General features: G+C 58.3%; 5 protein-coding genes across 9 annotated transcripts; 2 read left to right on the top strand and 3 right to left on the bottom strand.

The window, feature by feature from the left end:
• P3H4 (prolyl 3-hydroxylase family member 4 (inactive)) lies at positions 1–2835 on the bottom strand (the record flags this gene model as incomplete). The annotated part of the gene is made up of 7 exons (XM_080633269.1): positions 1–150; positions 289–372; positions 457–602; positions 693–821; positions 909–1080; positions 1211–1360; positions 2359–2835. 7 exons carry the CDS (start codon positions 2833–2835, stop codon positions 1–3), a joined length of 1308 nt encoding a protein of 435 aa, XP_080489395.1.
• A 1208-nt stretch (positions 2836–4043) lies between these two features.
• On the top strand, positions 4044–8925 carry FKBP10 (FKBP prolyl isomerase 10; the record flags this gene model as incomplete). The annotated part of the gene is made up of 10 exons (XM_080633270.1): positions 4044–4423; positions 5706–5851; positions 5942–6131; positions 6703–6848; positions 6928–7117; positions 7365–7510; positions 7757–7946; positions 8161–8303; positions 8410–8573; positions 8740–8925. 10 exons carry the CDS (start codon positions 4044–4046, stop codon positions 8923–8925), a joined length of 1881 nt encoding a protein of 626 aa, XP_080489396.1.
• A 1336-nt stretch (positions 8926–10261) lies between these two features.
• Positions 10262–14742, bottom strand: NT5C3B (5'-nucleotidase, cytosolic IIIB; the record flags this gene model as incomplete). The annotated part of the gene is made up of 10 exons (XM_080633271.1): positions 10262–10620; positions 10786–10986; positions 11254–11416; positions 11734–11823; positions 11986–12071; positions 12296–12342; positions 12682–12751; positions 13210–13823; positions 13962–14095; positions 14573–14742. 10 exons carry the CDS (start codon positions 14740–14742, stop codon positions 10510–10512), a joined length of 1686 nt encoding a protein of 561 aa, XP_080489397.1. The 3' UTR covers positions 10262–10509.
• A 310-nt stretch (positions 14743–15052) lies between these two features.
• On the top strand, positions 15053–18868 carry KLHL10 (kelch like family member 10). Of its 2 annotated transcripts, none has more exons than XM_080633675.1 (4): positions 15053–15542; positions 16025–16642; positions 17318–17506; positions 18447–18868. In XM_080633675.1, the coding sequence occupies exons 1-4, from the start codon at positions 15090–15092 to the stop codon at positions 18816–18818; spliced, it is 1632 nt and encodes a 543-aa protein (XP_080489801.1). In that variant the 5' UTR covers positions 15053–15089; the 3' UTR covers positions 18819–18868. The 2 variants fall into 2 exon arrangements, with proteins under 2 accessions (XP_080489801.1, XP_080489800.1); XM_080633674.1 differs by having other exon boundaries at positions 17318–17467.
• A 295-nt stretch (positions 18869–19163) lies between these two features.
• Positions 19164–25016, bottom strand: KLHL11 (kelch like family member 11). Of its 4 annotated transcripts, XR_013958412.1 has the most exons (4): positions 24543–25016; positions 21977–24469; positions 21242–21306; positions 20104–20174 (listed from the first exon to the last, which is right to left on the bottom strand). XR_013958412.1 is itself a non-coding variant. In XM_080633666.1 (2 exons), exons 1-2 carry the CDS (start codon positions 25013–25015, stop codon positions 22873–22875), a joined length of 2070 nt encoding a protein of 689 aa, XP_080489792.1. In that variant the 5' UTR covers position 25016; the 3' UTR covers positions 21166–22872. The 4 variants fall into 4 exon arrangements, 1 of the variants encoding a protein (XP_080489792.1); XR_013958410.1 differs by lacking the exon at positions 20104–20174 and adding an exon at positions 19164–19243 and having other exon boundaries at positions 21242–24469; XR_013958411.1 differs by having other exon boundaries at positions 20093–20174; positions 21242–24469.
• Positions 25017–26007: the final 991 nt, after the last annotated feature.

The raw sequence follows: 26007 nt of genomic DNA on the forward strand, positions 1-26007 counted from the left end.
TCACAAACCTTGCTCAGCTTTGTCCCCTTTGGTCCTGGGCTCCTGCCACCACTCGGAGAAGAAGCCCTCCTCGTAGTCACCTTCACCCTCGAACTCACCATCAGAGGGCAGGTCCCGCACCTCCAGCCCCTCATCCCCATCCACCTCCATCTGCAGCGTGGGGTGGGCAGGGGGAGGCATTGGGGCTCCAGGGCTGGTTTGGGGGTCAGAACCCCCTGCCTGAGTAAAAGCCCTGCCCAGGGGTACCCACAGCACCCGCCCGCACCCCAAAGCGTGGCCACCATTTACCTCATCATCCGCCTGCAGGTACTGCCTGGCGAAGTCCAGCATCATCTTCTGTGTGGCCGTCTGGTTGTGGTAGCGCACGGCTTCCTGGGCACAGCATGGAGCGAGGCCTGGATCAGTCCCTCTGTCCCCACCAGAGCCACGGGACACGGGGCTGGGGGGGGTCCTCACCGGCCGCGGCTCGAAGTCCTCCTCGCGCAGGCGCCAGCGCTCGCGGTGGAAGCGGTAATAGACCAGGTTCTGCTGCATCACGGTGTCCCCCGGGTCGAAGAGCATGTAGCTGGAGACGCTGCGCACCGCATCCTGCACGTCGTTCACTGTGGGGAGCAGCACCCAGAGCGGGTGACACCCTGCCCGGGGCCCCGCAGCACCCCGGGCTGCCCCATCCCACCACCACCATCACTCACACTTGTAGTAGGCGAACTGCAGGTAGTGGTACATGGTGGCAACAAACTTCTCCACGAAGTAGCCCCCCACGTTGGGGGTGAGCTCGGTCTCGCAGTCCACCTTGCACTGCAGCACGCTCACAAAGTGGTCTGGGGCGGGGGGGAAGCGTTAGGTTCTGCACCCTATTGCCCCATCCCAATCCCAGCCCGCTGTCCCCCGGCCCCACAGCGAGTCACCTGCAATAGCGGGGTAGAAGTCCTTGAAGTCCTGCAGCTCGTAGGCGCCCTCGCAGCCGGCCAGGCAGTCCTCGTATGCCCTGTAGTACTGAGCCAGCGCCTGCTCCATGTCGGCTGCGCTGCTCCGGAAGTCCCCGTTGTTGTAGAGCTTCACCGACCGCACGAATATCGGCTGCGGGAGGTGAGGGACCAGGGCTCAGCGGGAGAAAGCTGCTCCCAAAGGGCTGGGCAGGGCCATGCGTTGGCAGCCGGACACGCGGCAAGCCCCAGGAGACCCAGTCCTAACCCCATGGCCTCCTCACCTCGTAGGGCTGAGCCTCCAGGTCCACCAGGTATTCATCCACATCCAGCATCGTCCTGTAATAGTTCAGGTACCTCAAAGTCATCTCGTGCTTGGGGTTCTTCTGCAGGAAGGTGTGGGCAGCGGACACTGCTTTCTCGATCTTATTTGACTGGGGAGGGAGGAAGAGGCAGGGTGGGGAGAGGTCAACCCTGCAGGAACCCCGCATCCACGTGGTGCAGGATGGATCCATGCATCCACTCTTCCCTGGCACTGCAGCATCCCAGGAGAGCCTCCTGCTCCCAGCTGCTTTATGTGCACTCGGATGGCAATTTCAGGGGAGTGAGGCTGGGGGGGGCGAAGGAGCCATCAATGGGATGGGTTTGGGCCAGAGCGAGCAAGAGGAAAAGGCATTAAGAATCTAGGCCAGGCTGTCCCCTGCCACTGCCGGCACTGAGCACTAAACCAGCATCCGCAGCCCAGCACCATGCCTGGGGAGAGGAGAGGCCCCCACCAAAGAGCTCAGGCCAAGGCAGGGTCACCTGGGCCGATGCATCTGAAACCTCCCTCCACGTCTGCACTGTGAGCCCAGGCAAGGGCTTCTCCCTGCTGGAGCATCCAGACACGTCCTGCAGCAACCACAATGGCTCTGGTCCTGCCAGCTCAGGCTCCTTGGCTCCCCAGCCAAGCCCTGGTGTCCCAACACCCTGCCTGGCCAAGGGGACACCGGGGGACCAGGAGGACACAAGGTGGAGCGGGAGGGATGCAACCACAGGGGCCCAGTCCCAGGCACTCTCCTCTCATCCTGATACATCCCAGATGATGCTGACGTGCCACGGCACAGGGGCAGGATGGAGGAGCCAAGGGGGGGATGCCAGATAGGGGGTGCAGGACAGGAAAGCAAATGACAGCAGGGTGCAGGATGGAAGGGAGCAGCGTTCAGGGGGTGCAGGCTGGTGGTGTAGGATGGGGGATGCAGGATGGGGGTGTCAAAGAGGAGGACAAAGGGCGCAGGATGAGTGTGCAGAGCTGGGGGGATGCAGGGTGAAGGGTAAAAGAGGGGGCACAGACCAGGGCAGCGCAGGATGGAGGCACAGGAAACCCCCCCACACACTTCCCCCTTCCTTCCCACAAGCCTCATTGCGCGGCATTTGCGCGGCCCCGGCTCACCTTGAAGAGCGCGTAGTGCAGGTACTGGTAGGGCAGGCGGCGCTGGAAGTCGCGCAGCGTCTGCGCGGGCGGGTAGCGCAGCTGGAACACGGGCAGGTCGCGCTTGCAGGCGCGCAGGCAGCCTGCGCGGCGCAGCAGCCGCCCGAAGAGCTGCATCTCCCGCTCCCACTCCCGGGCCGCGGGGTCCCCATCGGCGGGGGGCTCCTCGGCGGGGCCCGGCTCCGCGCAGCGCCGGTGGCAATGTGCTTCGCTGTCGCGCAGCAGCCGGTGCAGGCGCAGGCTCGCCTCCAGCTCCCGGGCGCTCTCTGCCCACTGCGCACCCGCGTACTGCTCCAGCGCCCGCGCGTAGGCTCGCTGCAGCGGCTCCAGCGCGTCCGCGGGGAACCCGCGCACGCTGTACTCCTCGTACTGCGCCGCGCACGGCCCCGCCGCCGCCACCAGCAGCAGCAGCAGCAGCGCCAGCGCCGCGCCGCCCATCCCCGCCGCCTCCGCCGCCGCGCACTGCCCGCGCAGCACCGCGCACCGCGCCGCGCAGGGGGCGGGCGGCGGGGAAGGGGCGGTGCGCGGCCGGCGCGCAGGGTCTTAGTGCGGCTCTGCGCGGCCGGCGCAGCGCAACACGGGGCGTGCTCGGCGCTGCGCGGCTCCGATGTGCTCCCTCCCGCACCGTCGCGGGGGGAAGGGGGTCACTCTGCGCCCCGCACTGCGGGCTCCGGGGCTGCAGGACCCCGGGGATGTGCTCGGAGCTGCCCTGTGGAGCGGGATGTGCTGTGTGTGCCCTGTGCTGCAGCTCAGAGCATCCCGCACCCCGTGCTGGTCCTCGGAGCACCCCGGGGTGCTGGGCTGTGCCACCCCGTGCAGTGACCCCATCCCGACGCTGGCCCTGCTGGTGGCTGGTGCCAAGCTGGTGGCCACACACCCTGTGCCGTGCCAGCCCCCAGAGCTGCACCGCGCCAGCCTTGGCATGGCCACACTGGCCCCAGCCCAAGCCCAGCTCCTTGTTGCCGGCTGGACAGTGGCACTGAGGGATGTCACAGCGTGGGGCAGGAGCCAGGACACGGCTGAGGCTTCTTTCTGCTCCCTCAAGCTCCACAGGACGCAGGCTGGGCGCTGCGTGCACCCCGAGCCCCGGCTCCAGGGGGGTGCTTGAGGTTTTGCCCTCACCAAAGGTGCTGCCCCTCCGAGAACCTGGGCTTTGGTTCGGGTTGGTTTCATTTCCCATTTGGGACTTGCCAAGGGCTCTTATCACGGTGCCCATCACAGTTTGGGGAGGTGGGGATGGAGGGGCAACACCTACGGGTGCATTTGGTGCTGCTTCTGTCTGGGAAAGGCTTTCGGGAGGGTATTTTTAACCATCAGCACCCAATACAAGCAGATTGAGGAGCAGGAGGTGTTATTAAAACACTGAATCCCTTGGATTCCCTATGCCGGGGGACTGAGCAGCAGCATCCGGAGCTGTGGGAGCGATGGCTCCAAAGGGAAGAGTCTGCAGCGCTAGGACCCGGCCCTGCAGCGACACAAAGTCGCTTCCAAGCAGCTCCCGTCGGCCTCTTCCTTTGCGAAAAAGAAAGGAAAACGCAAAAAGGAGAGGAAAAAACCCTCACCCCAGCCCCTCCTGCCGGGAGCTGCCCTGGGAGCTTCCCGCTGGCACTTCCCAGCGCTGCCCGCTGTGTGGAATCCCCCCGGCGATGCCGCTGGGGGGGACTCGCGTTGGGATCGCGGCTGAGGAGGCGCCAGGCCCGGACACGTGTACAGAAATTCCGGGCAGGAATCCCGCGGGAAGGGGCGGCCGAGCTGAGCAGGCCCCGTCCCTCCGCCTCCCGCTGCCTTTCCGCCGGCTGCAGCCTCCCAGCGCCATGGCCCCCGGCAGCTTCTTCCTCCTCCTCCTCCTCCTCCTCCTCCTCAGCATCCTGGGGGCGCCGGGGCTGGGTGACCCCGGCCCCCTGGAAGACGTGGTGATAGACAGATACTACATCCCCAAAATCTGCCTGCGGGAGGCCCAGATGGGGGATTTCATTCGCTACCACTACAATGGGACCTTTAAAGATGGCAAAAAGTTTGACTCCAGGTACAGCCCTCGGCTCCTCACCACTGCATGCGGTGCCGGGGGGGGACCCCTGCATGCCTTGCATCCCCAAGGGGCAGCAGGGGAGGGACAGGCTCCGGGCAGCCCCATACTTGGACCCCAAGGAAGGCTTTTGGTGGGTGCTGGGGGCGAGGGCAGGGAGCCCGAGGGTCCTGCTGTGCCCCAAGAAGCAGCAGCCCCTGCCCATCGGTGCCTGCACGCCCTCAGCCCCAGGCGTGGGCAGGATCTGTCCCAGAGGGAGGCATTTTGCGCTCAGGACGTGTATTTGCATGTGCAGGGGCAGGGAAGCACTGGAAGCCCTTTGAAACGTGGCAGCAGTGGAACCCGTTCATTACCTAAGAGGCTTTGCTCTGGCCGGACTTGGTTTTCCTCAGCCTGGGCATCGATCCTACTCTGCTCCCAGTGGCTGCCGAGCAGTTCGTGTCGGTGCAGCTCCTGCTCTGCAGCACCGGGAGCAAGGGGAGGATGAGGAACACAACCAAAGGGCAGAAAGAGACGGTGCAGGAACAAAAGCTTCCCACACAGAAGCGTTTAAGAGGAAAGCAAAGGGATGCAGCTCCGGTTAAATGTGTCTTTAGTGTGAACATGAATGGGGGATAAAGTAACTGAGTGATGCACTTCACCTTCTGCTGTGCGCACCCCAAATGCATTGGGAGCCTGGGGACATTCCCTGCTAAAAGAACTCCTTGTCCTGCCTGCAGGGTGACAGCATCAGCTGCACATAGGAGGGGACGGAGGGTTCAGTTTATCCTAAACAGCCCCAGTTGCTTCTTGCAGTATTTTCAGATTCACAAATAAAGCCAGATTTGCAGTGCAAGGATGAGGCCTGGGCTGTTTCCTTCCCTTCTTGCTCCATAGAGCTCCAAACGTGCTGTATGCAAAGGGGTTTGGAAGCAGCAGAAAGCCCTGGAGCTGCCACATCCAGCTCCATGGATGAGGATGGTGTTGAAGGGTTTGGTACCAACGGGAAGCATCACCCCCCTCCTTTGCACGCAGAGGGTCCCATCTGCACTGCCCTGACTGCAGGGCGCTGGGTGCGCAGGTCAGGGTGCAGCTCCATCACAGGCAGTGCAGGATGGAGCCCATCAGCATCAATGGTTTTGAGCCGCGGGCTCTGCAGCGGCGCAGGGACCCACTGCGAGGCTGCTCTGTGTTCGCATGGCTGGGGTCCTGATCCACCCCAAGCACTCGGCTCCCCCAGCACCAGCAGCATCGGGGGCTTCGCCCCATCCCGCACCACTGACGGCTCTGTCCCTTCACCCAGCTACGACCGAGGGGCCACGGTGGCCGGCGTGGTGGGTGTCGGGCGCCTCATCACGGGCATGGACCGGGGGCTGCAGGGCATGTGCGTCAACGAGCGGCGTCACCTCATCGTGCCCCCGCACCTCGGCTACGGCAGCATCGGCGTGGGTACGTGGGGCTGGGGGGGGCCCTGCATAGGCTTTGCTGGGAGGGGGGGTCCTGACCTAAGCTGCTTTGTCCTCGCTGCTGCCCCTTTAGCGGGGCTGATCCCCCCCGATGCCACCTTGTACTTCGATGTGGTCATGCTGGACATCTGGAACAAGAAGGACAAGCTGCAGGTCACCACCTTGTCCCGACCCCTGCACTGCAACCGCACCGTGGAGAGCTCGGACTTTGTGCGCTACCACTACAATGGCACGCTGCTGGACGGCACCCCCTTCGACTCCAGGTACAGGGCACCGGGATGCACCTGGGGATGGACTCTTCATCAGGGACTGCAGTGACAGGACAAGGGGTAACGGGTTCAAACTGAAACAGGGGAAGTTTAGATTGGATCTAAGGAAGAAATTCTTTACTGTGAGGGTGCTGAGGCACTGGAATGGGTTGCCCAGGGAAGTTGTGAATGCTCCATCCTTGGCGGTGTTCAAGGCCAGGTTGGACAAAGCCTTGGGTGCCATGGTTTAGTGTGAGGTGTCCCTGCCCATGGCAGGGGGGTTGGAACTGGATGATCTTAAGGTCCTTTCCGACCCAAACTGTTCTATGATTCTATGATGCACCCTCACATTGGGACATGGGGTGCTGGAGGTGGATGCAGCCTCTGCCCTGGGGATGGGGGCACTGGGAGGGACCAGGGGATCCTGGACATGGGGGCTCACGCTGCACCCCGGCCAGAGCAGCCTCCCCCTCTGCTTTCCCTCCCTGCACCCCGTTAGGGCCGGTGCAGCTCCATGATCCCAAACCAGTTTCCCACATGGCACCACTCAGGCCTGGAGCCATCCCCACTCATTCCTCCCCACCAGCTACAGCAAGAACAGCACCTACGACACCTATGTGGGCACGGGCTGGCTGATCAAGGGCATGGACCAGGGGCTGCTGGGCATGTGCGCCGGGGAGAAGAGGAGCATCATCATCCCCCCGTTCCTCGCCTATGGGGAGAAGGGCTATGGTGGGTCAGGCATCGCCCCGTTCCCTCCTGCCCCTGTGCCTCAGGCCCCGATCCGGGCTGATCCGTGTCCCCTCCTCAGGATCTGTGATCCCGCCGCAGGCGTCGCTGGTGTTCAGCGTGCTGCTGGTGGACTTCCACAACCCCAAGGACGGGGTGTCCCTGACGCACCTCGAGGTGCCCGAGCCCTGCAAGCGCCGCGCTGTGAGCGGGGACTTCGTCCGCTACCACTACAATGGCACCTTGATGGATGGGACGCTCTTTGACTCCAGGTGTGGGGAGGGAGCTGGGGAGAGCCCTGAGCCCACCCTCTCCATCCCCGTGCTCAGCAGCACGGAGAGGCTGGAGAATTGATGGAGGAGGCGGAGGAGAGGGTGGGAACGGGCACAAAACAGGCTGCAAAGGACAATCCCTGTTTGCTGCGGAGGGTTTGGCTCCGGGGGAGCGGGGCAGAGGCTGGGCCAAGGGGTGTGGGAGCAGAGCTGGGATTTACCCCAGGCTCTGCTGCTGTCCCTGCAGCTACTCCCGCAACCACACGTACAACACCTACATCGGGAAGGGCTACATCATCCCCGGCATGGACCAGGGCCTGCAGGGGGTCTGCATGGGCGAGAGGCGGCGCGTGGTCGTCCCCCCACACCTGGCCTACGGGGAGAACGGAGCAGGTAAAGCGCCGGGTCCAGCACCACGCGCTGTGGCATCCCCTCCCTAGCCCTGTGCATCCCACTCCATGGGGATGTGCAACCCACACCCTGACCAAGTGGGACCACACCATCCTCAGCGCTCTGGGTGTTGTGGGGAGCATCATGGGCCGGGGAAGGGCTGACACCAACACGTGCCGATGGATGGATGCGCTATGGGGAGGTGCAGGGAAAGGCTTTACCGCAGCTGCCCTCATCCTCCTCTTCCAGGGAACAAGATTCCCGGCTCAGCCGTGCTCATCTTCGACGTCCACATCATTGACTTCCACAACCCCGAGGACCCGGTGGAGATGGAGACCTTGTACCGGCCGGAGGGCTGCAACCTCACCACCCGCCACTGGGACTTCGTCCGCTACCATTACAACTGCTCCTTGCTGGATGGCACCAAGCTCTTCTCCTCGTGCGTGCTGGGACACATCCTGGCGGTGCTGGGCTGGGCCGAGGACAGGCACTGGAGCAGCAGCCCCGTGCCATGGGGCAGCACTGGCGCATCGGCTGCACGGCCATGGGGCAGCGCATGGGGTTTGGGGGCGCAGTGGGATGGAGCGCAGGGGATGTGGGGCACAGGCAGGGTAGCCATGGGGACCAAGGGGTCTCCTCTGTGCCCACTGCAGCCACGACTACGAGAAGCCACAGGAGGTGACCCTGGGCACCAACAAAGTGATCGAGGGCTTGAACAGGGGCCTCCTGGACATGTGCGCAGGGGAGCGGAGGGTGCTCATCGTCCCCCCCCACCTGGGACACGGCGAGAGCGGAGGTAAGGAGCATCCTGCGCACAGCCGGGGGTCCTGGGGTCCTTTCCCCCATCACCCGATGGGCGCTGGAGGCTTTCGCCCATCGGGGTCCTTCCTGGGGTTTTCCAGCCCGGGGGGTGCCGGGCAGCGCCGTGCTCCGCTTCGAGGTGGAGCTGATCTCCATGGAGGAGGGCGTTCCCGAGGGATACCTCTTCATCTGGCACGGGGAGCCCCCGGCCGGCCTCTATGAGCAGATGGACCTCAACAAGGACGGGGCAATCCCGGCTGAGGAGGTGAGGGAGGGCTCCGGCTGCCAGCGGGTGCTGGGTGCAGGAGGGCACCGGGGACCGCACCACGGGGAGCAGCATCCCAAGGGTGCCGGACCCAGGCGCCCAGGGCTGTGCAGGGAGCACCCGGGTGCGCGGAGCGAAGCAGCTTCTCCCCCTGTCCCCGCTGCAGTTCTCCACCTTCATCAAGACCCAGGTGGCAGAAGGGAAGGGGCGGCTCATGCCCAGCTCCGACCCGGACAAAGTCATCGCTGACATGTTCAGGAACCAGGACCGCAACCAGGACGGGAGGATCACCCCCGAGGAGCTGAAGCTGAAGTCGGATGAGGACCAGGAGAAGATCCACGAGGAGCTCTGAGCAGCAGCTCCTGCTCTTCCCTGCACACAGGACTCGTCCTGGCCATGCCATGGCCGGGCCCCCCCTCCCCAGGAACCCGCCCCTTCCCTTCCCCAGCCCTTCCAGGGGGGAGCGTTTGGGGTTTCCCCCCCCCCCATTCATTAACTGAGGGGTTTTGGATGCTCCTTTGGGCAGGAAAACACCGACCCCCAGCAAATAAACCCAGGCAAGAAGGTGGGAAACACCCAACACGGGGCCTCCATCCACCCCAGGGACAGCAGCGCCCGCATCCCCATCCCCTTGTGCCCTGCAGATGGTACCTCTGCTGTGGAGCCAGGCCCTGGAGCCCTTTGCTGCTGCCAAACCCCACTCTGCCCCCAGCTCCCCATAGGGCAGCAGCATCCCCATCCCCATCCGCTTCCTCCCCAGCCAGTGACTGCACGGCCTGCTCCATGTGCTGCACCCATGGCAGGCAGGAGGGAGCTGTCCCTCGCTGCTGCAGCAGCGCGGTGTGGTTTGGGGCTGGGGGTTTCTCCCTCTCCTTTAGAGAGGAGGAATAAAGAGAAGCCTTTAATGCTCCAGCCCCTGCTCCCCCCAGCATCCTCCCTGTCAAGGCAGCAGGGACCTGGCAAAGCCCTTGTTTGCCTTTGGGAGCAGGAAAGCAGAAAGGCTCTCGCCCAGGCCCTCAGGGAGCAGCATCCTCCCTGCCTGCATCCTCCCTGCCCCGCAGCGAGGGCCCTCACGGATGAGAGGAATCAGCCCAAAACTGCCTCTAAAAGAGTCTTGCAGGTAAAAGAGATGCAAGAACAGAGGAGTGCAGCGGGTCCCAGCGAGCCCCTCCAACGACTGCTGCCTTCCACCAAATAAATCATCTCTACTGGTTTCCAAGGAGTCTGCTTTGTGCCAGGTTACTTTGCCAGGGAGCATTCCTCGCGCAGGGGGGTTCCAGGCTCCAGCACTGCTGGGTCAGGGAGGATTGGAACCAAACCTCAGCTCCTGGGATGCTCCAGCACAGGGGGATGATGCTGCAGTGCCCAGTGGCTCTGTCTGGGATGGGGATACCTGGAGCTGGGAGCAGAGATGCAGCAGCCCTGGCACTAAGAGCTGAAACGGAGGAAGAGGAACAGCAGGGCTGGGAGCTGCAGGGTGTCCATGGGGCACATGGGGAGGGTGATGCTACCCCTGGAGCTCAGTCGGGCACTTGGAAGCCCAGAGACAACAGAGCAGAAGAGACTCGTTTTCTTAGGGAGGAAATGAAACCACTTCCATCTGTCCTCAAACTACAGCAAATGATCTCCACTTCTGTGCTTGAGCACTGCAGCAAGTGCAGAGCATCTCTACCTGAGACATAAAAGGGGCTGTCTGAGCGGGATGAAGTCTGAGTGGGATGAAGTCTGAGCGGGAAGCAGCAGATGTGGGCAATGTGGGGTGAAGTGAGTGGAGCAGCTTCCTCCACCTCCAGGGCTGCCCAAAGGGGGTGAGTGAGGCCGGGATGTGCAAAGGGGCAGGAGCCTGCCCAGCATCAGGATGTAGGTACCAGAAGATGAACTCCAGCTTTGTCCAGGGCAGGACATTGGCTGTGGAGGTCACTGGAGCCTTCCCAGCTCACGTCTCCATAAGGATGTAGCGGAGGATCCCGTTGGCCACATCCAGCGTCTCGTCTCTCTCCAGCACGATGTCGTAGGCATCCAGGTACTTCGCCCTCCGCTCTTCCACCTGCAGCAATGGGATGGAGTGGGGAGGACTGAGAATGAAGCTGCTGCACCCACAGCACCTCATGGTCAGGGACCACGCTGATGATGGCAGTGGCCAGCCCCTCTCTGCTGCCTTTGCACATAGGGAAGGCTGGCAGGGGATCAAGGAACTGCTTCTCACTCCCACCTTGTCATTGAGGAAGCCAATCTTGAGGATGTGCTCCACACTGGGAATGCCGTCTGCCATGGTCAGGTCACCCATGGAGTCCCCCAGCAGGATGATGCTCGTCCTGGTGCTCAGCTGCTGGAAGTACTCCGTGCCCTGCAGGATGCTGTTGTTCTTGTTGCAGGTGTGGATGAGAGGTCCCTTGAAGCGCGTGAGGACTCCCTGTGCAAACGGGACAAATCCCTCCATGTGCCACAGCCCCAGCTCCCTTCCTGGAAGAGGGATGCTCACAGGGCACCGGCCCTCATCTCCGGGAGACCCCAAGGAAACCCAGGAGCCATGGACCACGGAGATGGAGCAGTCAGCTCCATCCACAGGGATCAAACAGGCAGCTTTTAACCTAGCGGTGCCTTTAAGCACATTGCAGCCCTCGGTCCCAGCTGAAGGCTCCTCTCCGCGTCCCCACATGCACGCGACGCAGAAACTCACGTTCTCATCGAAGTCCATGTAGTTGGAGACCACGTTGATGTTTGCGTGGAAGACGTTGGCCTGACGGATGATCTCCTCAAGGACGTCACCGACGCCAGCGGAGAAGATGAACAGGGGCACGTTGTGCTTGTGCAGCTGATCAAACAATTCCTTGTATCCATCCCTGGAGCAGAGGTGTCCATTATAGGGTATCCCATTCCCCCCGGTGTAACAGCCCCAGGCTGCCAGGCCACGATTTCCATGCAGAAGGAGAACTTGGGCTCAGGAAAGCCCGGAGGAACGGAGCCAAGTCTCCTCTGGGACTGGCAGCACCTTCAAACCAAGGCTCCCTGAGCCACTTTTAGGACCATCACCACCAAGACCAGCTTTAAGAGCAAGTGTTAGCACAATGGTTTTGTGCTGTGGGTAACACCTGATGCTGAGCCAAGGGCCTGGATCTGCCCCCATACCCGACCTGCTCCTGGTGCCTGCAGTCCGTACCTGAGCATCACTCCTGACTCCCTGACGATCTGGGCTATGTCCTGCTTTCGGATGTTCTGCTGGATCAGGAGCTCATGGACCCTGCTCCACCTGGGGAAAGGCAGAGGAAGGAGCTTCCCAAAGCAACCTTTGGGCAATGAAAGCTCCCGGCACTGCCACCAAGCCCAGGGACACCTCGAGCCTGTGTCTTGTAGAACTCAGGGACAAGAAGCTGCCGGGACAAGGTGAAGCTCATCCCATCCAAGCACTCACCACTCCACCATGAGGGGCTGTTTCTCTTCCAGGGTGCGGTTGGGATCGATTTCAATGGGATAGTAATAGTGCAGCAGGGCCTTCAGCTGGTGGTGGAGGGATGGAAAAGAACAGAGTGAACGTCCTGCCTGAAGAGACTGAACAACGGCGAGCAGGCAAATGAAAACCTCCCTTCTTAACTTCTTCCATCAGCAGTGGCTGAGGTGCAGCCTGGACACAGCCTGGGGAGCTGGCACAGGAGCCACTGCAGCCTCCTGATGATGGGTGATAGGGACAAACCCCACAGCGCCGAGCAGCAGCAGGCACCTACCTTCTTCCTGCCGTCCTCACTGATAACATGGCTGTCATTGAGGATATCTGCAAGGACAGCAAGAAGCCGGTGCTGCAGCCCAGCAGCACCCAAAGGCTTTCCAACAGGCGGTTATCCTGCATCCCCAGCACCAGCTCTTCCCAATGCTGATCTTAGGCGCTAGGAGAGCAGCATCAGCGCTAGTGAGGATACAGCGGGGAGGAGAAGCAAGGCCAGGAGGCAGCTTCTGCAGGGAGCTCTGGGCTGCCCAAGGAGCTGCACCGAGAGGAGAGAGGAGCGGGCGGGCTTGGCAGAGGTGCGAGGAGGCAAACGGGAGCCATAGAGACCGAGAGCACAAACACGGGAACCAAAGAGAAGCAGCAACAGCGCCAAGGGCTCGGACTCACTGTGCGAGGTGGGGCAGCGCCGGCCTTTGCACCCGAACCTGCTCAGGGTCATGTCGAAGTCCGAAATGACCTGGGAGGTGACAGGAGCCCAGACCCGTGTGAGGCAGCGCACTCTGCCCTGGCCGGGTCAGCCAAGGCGCTGCGAGGGTGCAAGGTCCAGGGCAGGGTGCAGATCACAGCGGCAATGGATGCGGATGCTCCTGCCTCCGTGTGGCTGCCATCCCCATCCGAGACAGCCAGCACTCTCCCGCCCTAGGGCGTGGGGCAGCACCAAATGGTTTCATCCTGCTGACACCGCCGTGGGCAGAGGGGGGTGTTTGAGCATCCGGTCATACTCGTATCTTGCATTAACAGGGAAGGAAAGGGCCCGTCCAGGGAGAGCCGCCCCCCCCCGGTCCTGCCTCTCCCCTGCGGCTTCTCCACCTGCACCGCGTGGGGACGGCGCTCCCGGCACCGGGTTGGGAGCAGCCAGGGCACGGAGCACCCCAACCCCTCACCGCGCACCCCCCGCAGCCGCGGGGCCGGTACCTGCAGTTTGCTCGCGCCCTGCTCCTTGAGGGACCGGATGATCCCGGCCACACGCTCCGGATGCCCGATGCGGACCGTGGCGTTCTCCAGCTCGGGCACCTGCGGGCAGAGACCGCGCTGCGGTGTCCGGGGCCCAGCGCGGCTCCCGGGGGTGCGGTGCCCTCCAGGCCCCGCTCCCACAGCCCCGCACTCACCATCGCTGCGCTGCGGGCAGGACCGAGCCGCGCCGGGGCCGCGCAGCCGCGGGGAGGAGCCGGGGCCGGGCGGGGCGTGCGGGGCCGCCTGGAGCCGCGGGGTGCGCTGCGGGGCCGGGGCCGGCGGCTGCGTTTCCTCCTCAGGGCGGCGCGGGAAGGGGGAAGAGAGAAGAGAAAGAGCAAAACCCCAGCGGAGCCCGAGGCACCGAGGCACGAACGGGTTGGGTTCAGAGCCCGCACCGGCAGGAACACGGGACCCCAGAACGGTTTGGGTTGGAAGGGCGCTTAAAACCCATCCAGTTCCAGCCCCTTCCACTAGAGCAGCTTGCTCCAAGCCCCTGTGTCCAACCTGGCCTTGGACAGTGCCAGGGATGGGGCAGCCGTTTCCCTCCCAGAGCTGCTCCCCGGTACACCCAGACACTATGACAAGCAGCCAGCAAGGAGCTCCAGAAGGGGGGGGTCAGGATGGGGCTCCCTGTGCCCCACATCCCCTCCTCAGCCCCCCGCGGCTCCTTCCACCCCTCCAAAGCCAGCAGCACTTGTGACTCCATCACTGACATGAGCTAATCCGGGCCTCAGCTTCCTCCTGCATGAGCTGGTTCAGGGGCATTGCAGCAGCCGTCAGTGCCTGCGCCTGGGGAGCTTTAGACCCGTGCTGAATGGCATGAAGGAGTTGCAGGGGAATCTTGAGGCTGTTTACAAATATGTAAAGGGTGAGTGTCAGGATGATGGAGCTGGGCTTTTCTCAGTGACGTCCAGTGATAGGACAAGGGGTAATGGGTGTAAACTGGAGCATAAGAGGTTCCATGTGAACATCAGGAAAAACTTCTTTACTGTGAGAGTGACAGAGCACTGGAACAGGTTGCCCAGGGGGGTTGTGGAGTCTCCTATGTTGGAGATATTCAAGGCCCGGCTGGACAAGTTCCTGTGTGATGTACTCTAGGTTACCCTGCTCTTGCAGGGGGGTTGGACTAGATGAGCTTTTGAGGTCCCTTCCAACCCTCGGGATTCTGGGATTCTGTGATCAATGGGGCCTGGTTCAGTGCAGCCTGGGCTATGGGGCAGCCATGGAGTGAGGGGCTGGGGGGGCCGGGAGCCCATTCCCTCTGGAGGGGTTCACAGCCCCGCCAGCCCAGGCGCTGCTGCCCAGCTCCCCTTTGTGACCTCACCACGGAGCGTGTTCTAGAACCAGCGGCCAGAGGTGATGTTGCAGGGACAAAGAGGCCCCGAGAGAGGCACCTTCCATGACCTCAGGCTTCAACATGGGAGACAGGTTGTTGTCCACCGAATGCTCATCCTCACACATGGAGAGGAAGATGAGTGCTATGGCTTGCACCATCTTCAATGAGCTTCGTCTCGAGGGGAAACTCTGTGATGTGATCATCAGCGTGGATGGGATCGAATTTAATGCTCACAAGAACATCCTCTGCAGCTGCAGCCACTACTTCAGGTCAGTCAGAGGGGATGGGTGGTATTTCCTAGCCTGGCTCGTGCTGCTTTGGTGCTTCCATCACTAATGAAACACGGATAAAACCACACGGCCTCCCAGCATGGCTACTGCTGGTACCCAAACGGGTACCCAGGGGACAACGGGCAGGGTTTAACCCAGCAAAGCTGGTTTTGCCTCCAGCGCTGCTTTGGTTTTCCAGGGCCTTGTTCACCAGCAGCTGGAACACGGCCGAGAAGATGGTGTACAAAATCCCTGGGGTTTCACCCGAAATGATGAGGCTCATCATCGAGTACGCCTACACCCGGACTGTTCAGATCACCACAGAGAACGCAGAAAGCCTGTTCATCGCCGCAGACCAGTTCAACATCATGGGCATCATCCGGCTGTGCTGCGAGTTCTTCAAGTCCCACCTCTGCTTTGAGAACTGCGTCGGCATCTACAGGTTCACGGAGTACTACTACTGCCCCGAGCTGCAGGAAGCAGCCTTCACGTTCATCCTCCATCACTTCGAGGACATCACCAAGGTCTCTGAAGAGTTCCTCGACCTCTCTGTCAGCGAGCTGAAGAACATCATTGAGAAGGATGAGCTCAATGTGAGAGAGGAGGATGCCGTGTTCAAGGCTATCGTGAAGTGGATTGACCACGACTCCTCGAGCCGGCGGCAGCACATCGCCGAGCTGCTGAACAAGGTCGGTGCTGATGCAGGCTCTGCAGGGCCACAACCGCTCCGCTTCTCTTGTCAGGTGGGGGGAAGCTCCCTTTCGCACCCTTGGGCTATTGAAGACCCTGCGCTGGGCTTGGGGCTGAGCTCCCAAGTGCCTGGTTCTTCGCATTCAACTGCTTGTCACAGCCAGGAGGGACCAAAGTTCACAAGGGACGTTATCTCTGCACACACAGAGCCTCTATTTGGGTATGAGCCTTGCAAACAGCAGCAGGCATTAGGGCAGTTTGAGTCTGGAAGAGGAAAGCCCCGTGCCAAAGCAGCAGCAGGCTCCCTGCCATGAGATCAAGTGATTTACCCTCACACCCCCCTTTCCGGACTAGCTGTAAGCGACACATTGAGTTCTCAGGTTCTCTTATAGCCTGAAAGCAGAACCATGGAGCACTGGAGCTCTCCCCCACGGACCCCATGGGGATGCCGCCCCTAACCCCCCCTTTCTGTGCTTTCCAGGTTCGACTGGCGCTGATGCAAGCAGAATTCTTCATGAACAACGTCAAAACGCACGAGTACGTGGCGGAAAGCGAGGCCTGCAAAGGTCTCATCATCAACACGCTGAGGGAGATGTACCACCTCAGCATGCACGGGCCCCCTGACTTGGGCTTTGCCAACCCGCTCAGCCGGCCTCGCCTGCCCTACGCCATCCTGTTCGCTATCGGGGGCTGGAGCGGGGGCAGCCCCACCAACGCCATGGAGACCTACGACGTGCGGGCGGACAAGTGGGTGAACGTGACGAGCGAGCAGGAGAGCCCCCTCGCCTACCATGGCACGGCCTATTTGAAAGGCTTCATCTACGTCGTCGGCGGCTTCGACAGCGTGGATTACTTCAACACGGTCAGGAGGTTCGACCCGCTGCGGAAGACGTGGCACCAGGTCGCGCCCATGCACTGGCGCCGCTGCTACGTCAGCGTCACCATCCTCGACGGCTTCATCTACGCCATGGGGGGGTTTGACGGGTACATGCGCCTCAACACGGCCGAGCGGTACAAGCCCGAGACGAACCAGTGGACGCTGATCACCTCCATGCACGAGCAGAGGAGCGATGCCAGTGCCACCACGCTGCACGAGAAGGTGAACGCCAGGGCATGGGGAACGGGTCGGGGTGAGCGGAGCGGGATGAGGAACCGAGCACGCGTGCAGCATCACACAGCGAGCAAGTGCCTGTGCTGTCACATAGCCCAACAATGAGCACTCGCAGCCAGAACCCCCCCATGAGCAGCAGCTGAGGGAGGGGATTCTCCCCCTCTGCTGTGCTCTGGGAGACCTCCCCTGCAGCCCTGATCCAGCACAAGAGGGACGTGGAGCTGTTGGAGTGAGTCCAGAGGCCATGGAGATGCTGCGAGGGCTGGAGCAGCTCTGCTCTAGAGCCAGGCTGGGAGAGCTGGGCTGGATCAGCCTGGAGAAGAGAAGGCTCCTGAAGGGGAGACCTTAGAGCAGCTCCAGTGCCTAAAGGGGCTGCAGGAAACCTGGAGAGGGGCTTGGGACAAGGGCCTGTGGGGACAGGCCAAGGGGAATGGCTTGAACCTGCCAGAGGGCCTGTCTGTCTCATGCAGTTGAGGAAATAAAGGGTCTAAATCCTGCTGGCCTGAAGAACACACTGTGCTTCAAAGCCAGGATGCCAGGACCATTCCCATTGAAAACCAAACCAACCTCCCCCTAAAGAAACCATCCAGCCACATCACTCATGTTCCCTTCTTGTCCTCCTGCAACTGCCCTGCTCACACTCTGCTTTCCTCCCCTGCTCAGGTGTACATATGTGGTGGGTTCAACGGCAACGAGTGCCTGATCACTGCTGAAGTGTACAACGCCACCACAGAGCAGTGGACCTTAATAGCCCCCATGAGAAGCAGAAGAAGTGGAGTTGGAGTCATTGCGTACCAAAACGAGGTGTATGCGGTAAGGGAGGATGGTGCCTGTGCCCTCACAGCACATGTAGTACTCACCCTTTGCTGATCTGCATTTCCTGGACTTCAATGCTGCCCTTTTGCTTTAAAGTGAGATTTTGGGAAAGAAGGAATAGAATCATAGAATGGGTTGGGTTGGAAGGGGCCTTAAAGCTCCTCCAGTCCCAACCTCCTGCCATGGGCAGGGACCCCTTCCACTAGAGCAGCTTGCTCCAAGCCCCTGTGTCCAACCTGGCCTTGAACACTGCCAGGGATGGGGCAGCCACAGCTTCTCTGGGCACCCTGTGCCAGCGCCTCAGCACCCTCACAGGGAAGAGCTTATTCCTTATGTCCAACCTGAACTTCCTCTGGTTCAGTTTGAACCCAGCGGAGCCTCCTGAGAACATCATCACCTGCACGCTTCTGGTTCTGAGAAACGGACAGACAATTCTGAAGCATCTGCAGCGAGGAACTTGTTTTTGGCTGCCGCCAATGGCTTCAGCAGCACAGAGCCCTCGCTTGGTCCCATTCACCCCAGCCACGTACTGCATTTAAACCCTGTAAAGTGTAAAATCTGATAGTTGCACAAAGTACTTCTGGATGTTTCAGGAGGAACAAGGGAGCAGCCTGCAATGAGCACACGTTGTGTTTTGAGATGCCACACTCTCAGCAATGCTCAAACTGAGCTCAGCGAGGCAGGGCCACTTCCCCTTGTGCAGGAAGAAGTCCTTCCTTGTGAGGGTGCTGAGGCACTGCAATGGGTTGCTCAAAGTGGTGAATGCTCCATCCCTGGCAGTGCTCAAGGCCAGGTTAGACAGAGCCTTGGGCAATGTGTGAGGTGTCCTTGGCCATGGCAGGGGGCTGGAACTGGATGATTTTAAGGTCCTTTCCACCCCAAACCACTCTGTGATTCTATAACTCTTTGTAATGACCCAGCTGGCTGAGCAGGTGAGGAAGAGCCGGGTTCAACTCCGCACCTTTGGCATTCACAGGTAGGAGGATTTGATGGAGTGAACCGGCTCCGCAGCGTGGAAGCGTACAACCCCGTCACCAACACATGGCACGCGATCCGCCCCATGTTCAACCCTCGCAGCAACTTCGGCATCGAGGTGCTCGACGACCTCTTGTACGTGGTTGGGGGCTTCAATGGCTTTACGACAACTTTCAACGCCGAGTGCTACGATGAAAAAGCCAACGAGTGGTACGACATCCAGGACATGAACATACACCGCAGTGCTCTGAGCTGCTGCGTGGTGCCAGGCCTCTCCAACATCAGGGATTACATTGCCAAGCGAGAGAGCATCATGGAAAACTCTTCAAATGAAGTCAGGTTCACTTCTTCAACCAGCAGCCTGCCTGTATAAACAGCTCCACGCAGCAAATAAAGCCCTCTGAGCAGCAAGTGGATGTTTTGACTTCTATTCTAAAACAAATCAATAAAATTATAAAGGTCAAAAGAAGAAGAATTAGTATCTAAAGCTTTCATTCTATGGCAGCACAAAATGTGCGTATCGGCCCCGGCCCCTGCAGCAACTGAGAAAATGAAAGGTACAACAAAGGATGCTAGAGAAATAAAAGGTTTATTTTCATTAATTCACTTCTTACAAGAGACTTTAGTACAGTGTATTTAAGGTAAAGAACGTGACAGTAGGGTTTGTTTCAAACCTAGACGCACACACACTACGTTACCTTACTGGAAGCCAGTACAGGCGTGCTGCTCCCCAGGCACTCATGGAAGTCTACATTAACACAGGAGAGCACCGCTGCCGTGATCCACGGGGACACGCACCTATGAGGAGCATCTGACTATTAATGGTCTTCAACCACCTCGTTAGTTCCACACTTTACATTTATATTAGTAACAGGATTAGATCCTCAAGAGCACCTGTTTTAGCAGACTTCCACTTCAGGACTGACAACTGGAGATACGATTTATACCCTGCATAACATGGACACAGCTGGCAAAAAATCTAAGCCATACACCACTTACTTGAAGCTTGCTTTTTTAAGCCCACTGAGAGTTACAACAAACGTACTGTTACTAGGTTGTGTTCAACAGAACCCAAACAGTGGCAATGCTTTGTGACTCAGTTTGTCAGTACAGACCAGTGGATTCCCGGACACACAAGTTGAGCCAATAGTTCTGATGTTAACATTGACTGCGATGGAGAAAGGTGCTACCGAAATAGTACTGCAGACTGCTTGGCATAGCTATTCATAATGCATGCTAAAGAGTTGGCATGTCTTCATTACAAACCCAGCGTACTAACAGAGTATTCGGGTAGTTAGAAAATACTACGTACACACATGGCACGTAGAAATTACTACACTGACTGCCGAGTGTGAGGCAGGAGGTGTCCTACTCCACTGATGCTCTGAGCAGGAAGACAGGACATGAAACATGCTTTTTGTGGCACACATTCAGTACAGGTGGAGGAGTGTGATTGTCATGAGGAGGAGGGAAAACTCCTCCCAGTGCTCTTTTACATTAGCAAAGCCAGAAGTTAGCCTTCCAATACTTACTGCATACACACTAGGATCTTGCGTACATGGAACTGGCCACTATAGACACACTGAAAGAATCTCCAGGCTTCTGCTTCTAGGATCATTTTATCGACAGCCAGCAAGCTACAGCAGTCAGGGGCCACAGGGGGGTTGTTGTGAGCCTCACAGGTTAGTGGGCTACAACACAGAGCCAATAATGCAACTCTTCCAAACACCTACATGTGATACAACGGGTAGTTAGAGTTGTCAGTTAAAACCCATGTGCAATGCAATTGGTCCATTTAAAGTCAAGGTTAAAAAACCCCAAAGCAAACCCAACAACTTCAAAAATCCATAGAACTGGCCTAGCGAGAGTTTGAGCGAGTGCAACTGTGCCCCTCACTCACCATGCAGACACAGCACACGGGTACAGTGCGTCACGTACGGAATCACGGCTGGCATTCCCCTGCTCTGGATGCTAAAGCTGTTTTGACACTGTCTTGGAGTGGAATGTTTTTAGTAAACTATGGAGCTTGTGTGTCAGCCAAAAGTCCTCATGGTAAGTGCAGTATCAGTTTTGCTTAGAAAAAGAATAACTGCAGTAAGTTTGTTCTTGTATCGAACTTGGTCGCATGCTGCCATATGTTAAACTGTTCAGTTCATCTTCCACCCGAAATAACCACCTTGGGATTTTTCCCTATATATCGTCCATATTAGCTGACAGACCACAAGAGGGCTTTGACAGAGCTGGGCTGGGCTGATATATGCCTTCCTTCAGCTGCTTGTCAAACCCCTACAGCCAAGTCAGCGGGTAGAGCACAAAAACTCTTCTCCATTGTTTCTGTGCAAAGTCCGAAGTATCTTGAAATCAGCTCCCACAAATTGAAGTTAAATCAGTGGATTTAGCTCCAGTTCTTAAACTACTCAAGCCAAACCTGCAAGAGCTCACGGGCCAAACTCCACTGAGTTAAGCCCTTGCTCACAGGCTGATGTGGTAACAATCACTTCTGGACATCAGCCTTGAACCTGAGCAAGCCTTACCTACTTCTTCTCTTAGGCCAGCATTATACAATTTCATCTGCCCTAACAATCCGAGAGGCAAAGAAAATACAACAGAGTTACTGCAGGTGAGTAAATTGAGACAAACTGTTAGGATTTTCAACTTCTTTTTTTTAAACAAGGCTACATTCTCCTATTACAAAAAGACAAGTCATTGATAGCCAAAGTGGCAACCGCAAAGCAGGGCAGAAAGGGCTGTACACAGGAGAGAAACCTTGACACGCTGTGTGGTTGAAAGACTTACCCAGGGTTTCAGCTCTGATCTAGGTTGGTGCTGAATTGGGAAATGGGAAGTATCAGCCCAGAAAGCTAAACAGTTCAAAAAAAAAAACAAAACAAAAAGCCAAACTGTTTAGAAGTTCTTTTGCAAAGAAGTTGCCCACATCAAAACCACCAGCAAACCATGGTAAGAACCAAAGACAGTAAATACATTCTCCAACAAGGTTTGTCTAGACAAATTCTGGAACACCCTGCTTACTCCTCCCTTTCCCTTCCCCAAGATCCTGAGTTAGGCTGCATGTGAACGCCTGGAACATTCAAATGAAGGGAAGGATGGGAAGAAGTGAAGGTAGGAAGGATGCATTCAATCTGCCAGCAACCTCAACCGTCCTGGAGCTCTTGGGATCAGGGAGGAGGAGAGTGTTCAGCGGGACAGTAACTGTCTCCTCTGAAGGAAATCTTCCATTTCTGCTCCTTAAGAGCACAGCAGGAAGTGAACCAAGCGAGCCAGGGCACTGGTTTATGTAAAACCCTCTCAGCACACCAAAAGGTATTGAAATCAGCTTCAATCTTCCCACCACGCTAAGTGGGGAAATTCAACTGTTGAGACACTATGAAAACTCAAGTGTCTCGCTGCAAGAGGACACTAAGGGTGGATTTGCGATGGACCCTGCAGCACAGGGGAGAGGGTACTGAAGGCAAAGAGTTCTGATTGTCAAAGATCGGCTGGAAACAGGCTCACGGGGGTTCTTCTAATCACCTTTTCACTAGGCTTAAAAGGTGCGCAACATGTGAGGAAGGATCTACAACCAGCTCCGGTTTCAGTCCGTCACTGTCAAACAACCTCATTCTTACTACTCCACACTGACAGCAGGACCCGGTCAGTGCCGGCGGGTGGTACTTTGGTTTTCACTCCTTTTCTCAGGCTGGTGTTGACCCCAGTTCCTAATGAAGCTGTCAAAGACAAAGCATCTTCTTTACTGCCTCAAGTTCTCTGTTCTAGCAAGTGTCTTGTGTTCTACCAACCATCCATTCACAAGCAAACGCTGCAGCCTCTCTACAACAGACAGATACAAAATATTGAATACACATAGAAACATCCTGCAGTAAGTTGATAAGGAAAGATTGTGCTTTTGTTTTCATATATAGACATAACTATTGCACTTGCCTCCAGCGTGGGAAAGCAAAGTACACTAACACAAACTGTACGTGAAGTTTAGTCACTGAGGAGGAGAGACTCAAAGGAATGTCAATAGATAAGTGCAAATAAAAGAGGTGCTTTCAAGCACATACAAATGTAACCACTAAATTATCACAATAGGGATCTTTGATTTTCAAAATACAACTGTTGGAGCCTAACTCCACAAAAGTCCTTGAAAACAAAGATCCCAAGAGAGAAGTAACAGACTTAATGTTCCCGGAGCTATCTCGCAGCCTGATATAGGCCATGGCTTCTCCTTGGGCACCACTGAGTAATACTGTTGGATTCATATAGCTTCTGAATTCCCATCCCATTTCTGAGCTTCTTAATACTCAATACATAAAAGATGCTGGTTTTATGCATCAAACCAAACCAACACCCTCATGTCTTATAAAGACACCTCCAGGCTAACCAGACACTACTTCCTAGACTCATCAGGAGTGATGTTCTAAAAGCTAGCACTCTATCTGTGATCGGGGCATCCTCCGTAAGCTCAGGGAGTGTCGGTGTATTTCCTGCATCTGCCTTTCCTGCATTTGTCTTATTCTGTCCTTTTGCCACATGAGATTTTGTGGCATAGGGTATCTCTGCGTGCCCTGCAAGCACCTGAAGGGAATCCTCACGTGGCAGGCTGTGGCTCTGCACCGAGGCTGAGGCATAGGAGGCAAAAGCATCCAGCGCTTTCTCTCTGCACAGTAACGATAGGCCTCCTTCCTGTATTGCTTGTCAATGTCATCGCTGTTCTTCCACCCCCCAATGATAAAAACATCATCTTTATAATAACAAATAGCTGCTCCTTCAATGCTAAGCACCTCCGGGGGTAAGCTTTCAAGTATTTCATCTGAGGCCCTGCCAGAGATCTTCACCTTGGCCTCCTCATTATCTATAGGGTAACTCTTGGGGCAGCACGATGCTGTGTGATAAAAGTTCGTGTTAGCAACGGACATCTGAAAAGAGCAATAGTTATCAACGAGCGGCAGGGACTCCACGTCCTGCCACTGCCTTGTGTCAGCATCGTATCTGATAATGACTGCCCTCAGCCCATCTTCACTATCGCTGTCAACTGGGGTTCGAGCAGCGACATAAATGAAACGATCTTCTACAGAAACAGCTTTGACATCCCGAAGGATCTTGGGGGCTGACTCCAGGTTAAGCCATTTGTCTTGCTCAGGGTTATAAATGGCCACATCTTTAAAGCCAGGGCTGAAATTGCCATGCCCACCAATACTGTACAAGTTGCCTTTCACTTCAGTAAGGCCAAAGGAATGCTTTCTGGTTATCAGGTTGGAGACTTGCTCCCAAATATTCCTGTTTGGATTGTACCTTTCTACAGTCTTGGCAAACCCTGGTTCCATGGAGCCAGCCACATACACGTACGATTCTGTCACAGCAACAGCGTGCCCATCGAGGTGGTTATGGATGTGGGGTAAGTTTACCCACCTATCTTCATCGATGAAATACCCCACGCACTCACTCAAGTAATCCCCTCCCTCCGACACACCACCAATGACCATAATGACATCCATGTTCTGCCCAAAACGCGGCAACAACGCTACAGGACAAGCGGAATGCTGCAAGTTACCAGACTGCAAGTTCTCGGACCTCAAGGCATGGCTCTCCACAGCTTCAGACACTAATTTAACACAGGCTTCGTTGCTCGACACCAGCCTTTCCGACTTCACGTGGCGAGTAAGGTAAGTGGGCTTCATCTGAGACAACCTGAGCAGTTTAAAGAGATCTTCAAAGTACCTCTCTCTTTCCTCGGGGCTTTTCTGGACCCACCTCAGTACAGTCTCAAAGAGGACTTCTTCCGAGTCCACCGTGATCTCCGAGTCCGAGAGCCAGTCCCTGACGAGGTGGAAGGGCAGCGTGTAGAACTCCTCGTCCTGGATAACTCTGTAGAAGTTCCTCCTGATCATGTCCTGCGCTTTGAGGGCCAGCTGGTTCAAGGAGTACATGTGCGCCAGGCTGTGAACCGCCACGCAGTTGGAGAGGTTCAGCTTCTTCTTCAGGAACTCCCCACAGAACTCCTTCAGCCGGGTCAGGAGGAACCTGCAGCACAAACGCACACGGGTGATGCTGGACCCGGCCCCGCACCCGGCCCGGTGCCCCCGGCCCCGCTCACCTGTCCGCCATCTCCAGCACCTCATGCACGTTCCCGGGGCTGACGCGGATGGTGCCGGTGTACATGAACCCGATGACGGCCTCCACCGTGTCGGGGTCGGGGCCGCCCTCCGAGCTCCACTTCTGCAGCTCCACGCGGCCCGAGCGCGACTCGGCGAAGCCGCCCGAGAGCAGCGGGGTGAAGTACTCGGTGGCGGCGGCCAGCACGGAGCGGTGCGCCCGGTACTCGCGGGCCATGCCGGGCCGCCCGCTGCCGAACGCCAGGGTGATGTCGCAGTAGAGGCCGTGGCGGCGCTGTTCGTTCTGCCGCCATGCCAGGTCGGAGCAGTGCGCGGGGCACCCGAACTCCTCCGCCTCGGCCTCCGGCTCGCCCCCGCCACCGGGGCGCGGGGCCCCGCTCTCCGCTACCGCCGGCGGCCCCGGGCCCGGCTGCGGCTGGGGAGAAGCAGCGGCCGCCGCCATCTTGTCCGACATGGCGGGATGCGAGCACTGCGCCTGCGCCGCGAGCCTGAGGTGAGCCGCACTGCCCCCTGGCGGGTGGGTGGTGCCGCCGCCGCAGGTAAAATGGCGGCGGGGCTGCTGGAGGCAGGGTTGGCCCAAGCGCAGCCTCCCTTCAGCGCGGGGCGGCACCCGGGGCAGCCGTGAGGGGCCTAGAGAAGGAGGCACCGGCTCCATCACCCCCCTGAGAGCCCCTCAGGAGCAAGCTGAGGGCCTGACCCGGCCCCGGTGGTTCTCCCGGTGTAGGACCCGGTGTGACAGAAGCCAGAGCCAGGCACTGGGCAGGATGGAGGCCCTGGGGCTCCTTCCCACCCTGCACAGGTAACAGGGGCCAGAAACGCACGCACAGGGCTTGGCAGAACGTGGAGGTGGCCTTTCCTTTATTCTCTTCCCTCAGGCAAAGCCGCAGGGAAGGGATTTAAGGAGGAATGAACTCCCTCCACCCAAAGGGCACTGTTGGTATGGAGCTGATTTCTTGTTTCCTATACAATGTGCATGTATGTGTGTGTCCCATTCCTCTTAACTAGAACATAGAATTATGGAGTGCTTTGGGTTGGAAAGGACCTTAAGATCATCCAGTTCCAACCCCCTGCCACAGGCAGGGACACCTCACACTAAACCATGGCTCCCAAGGCTCTAACTTTGACCACTGCCAGGGATGGGGCAGCCACAGCTTCTCTGGGCACCCTGTGCCAGCGCCTCAGCACCCTCACAGGGAAGAGCTTCTGCCTTATCTCCAACCTGAACTTCCCCTGTTTCAGTTTGAACCCGTTACCCCTTGTCCTGTCACTGCAGTCCCTGATGAAGAGTCCATCCCCAGCATCCTTGTAGGCCCCTTCAGACACTGGAAGCTGCTCTGAGGTCTCCACGCAGCTTCTCTTTTCCAGGCTGAACAGCCCCAATATTCCCAGCCTGGCTCCACACAGGAGGTGCTCCAGCCCCTGATCATCCTCATGGCCTCCTCTGGA

The sequence above is a fragment of the Psittacula echo genome (assembly GCF_963264785.1).
Source record: "Psittacula echo genome assembly, chromosome: 23".
Taxonomy (NCBI): domain Eukaryota; kingdom Metazoa; phylum Chordata; class Aves; order Psittaciformes; family Psittacidae; genus Psittacula; species Psittacula echo.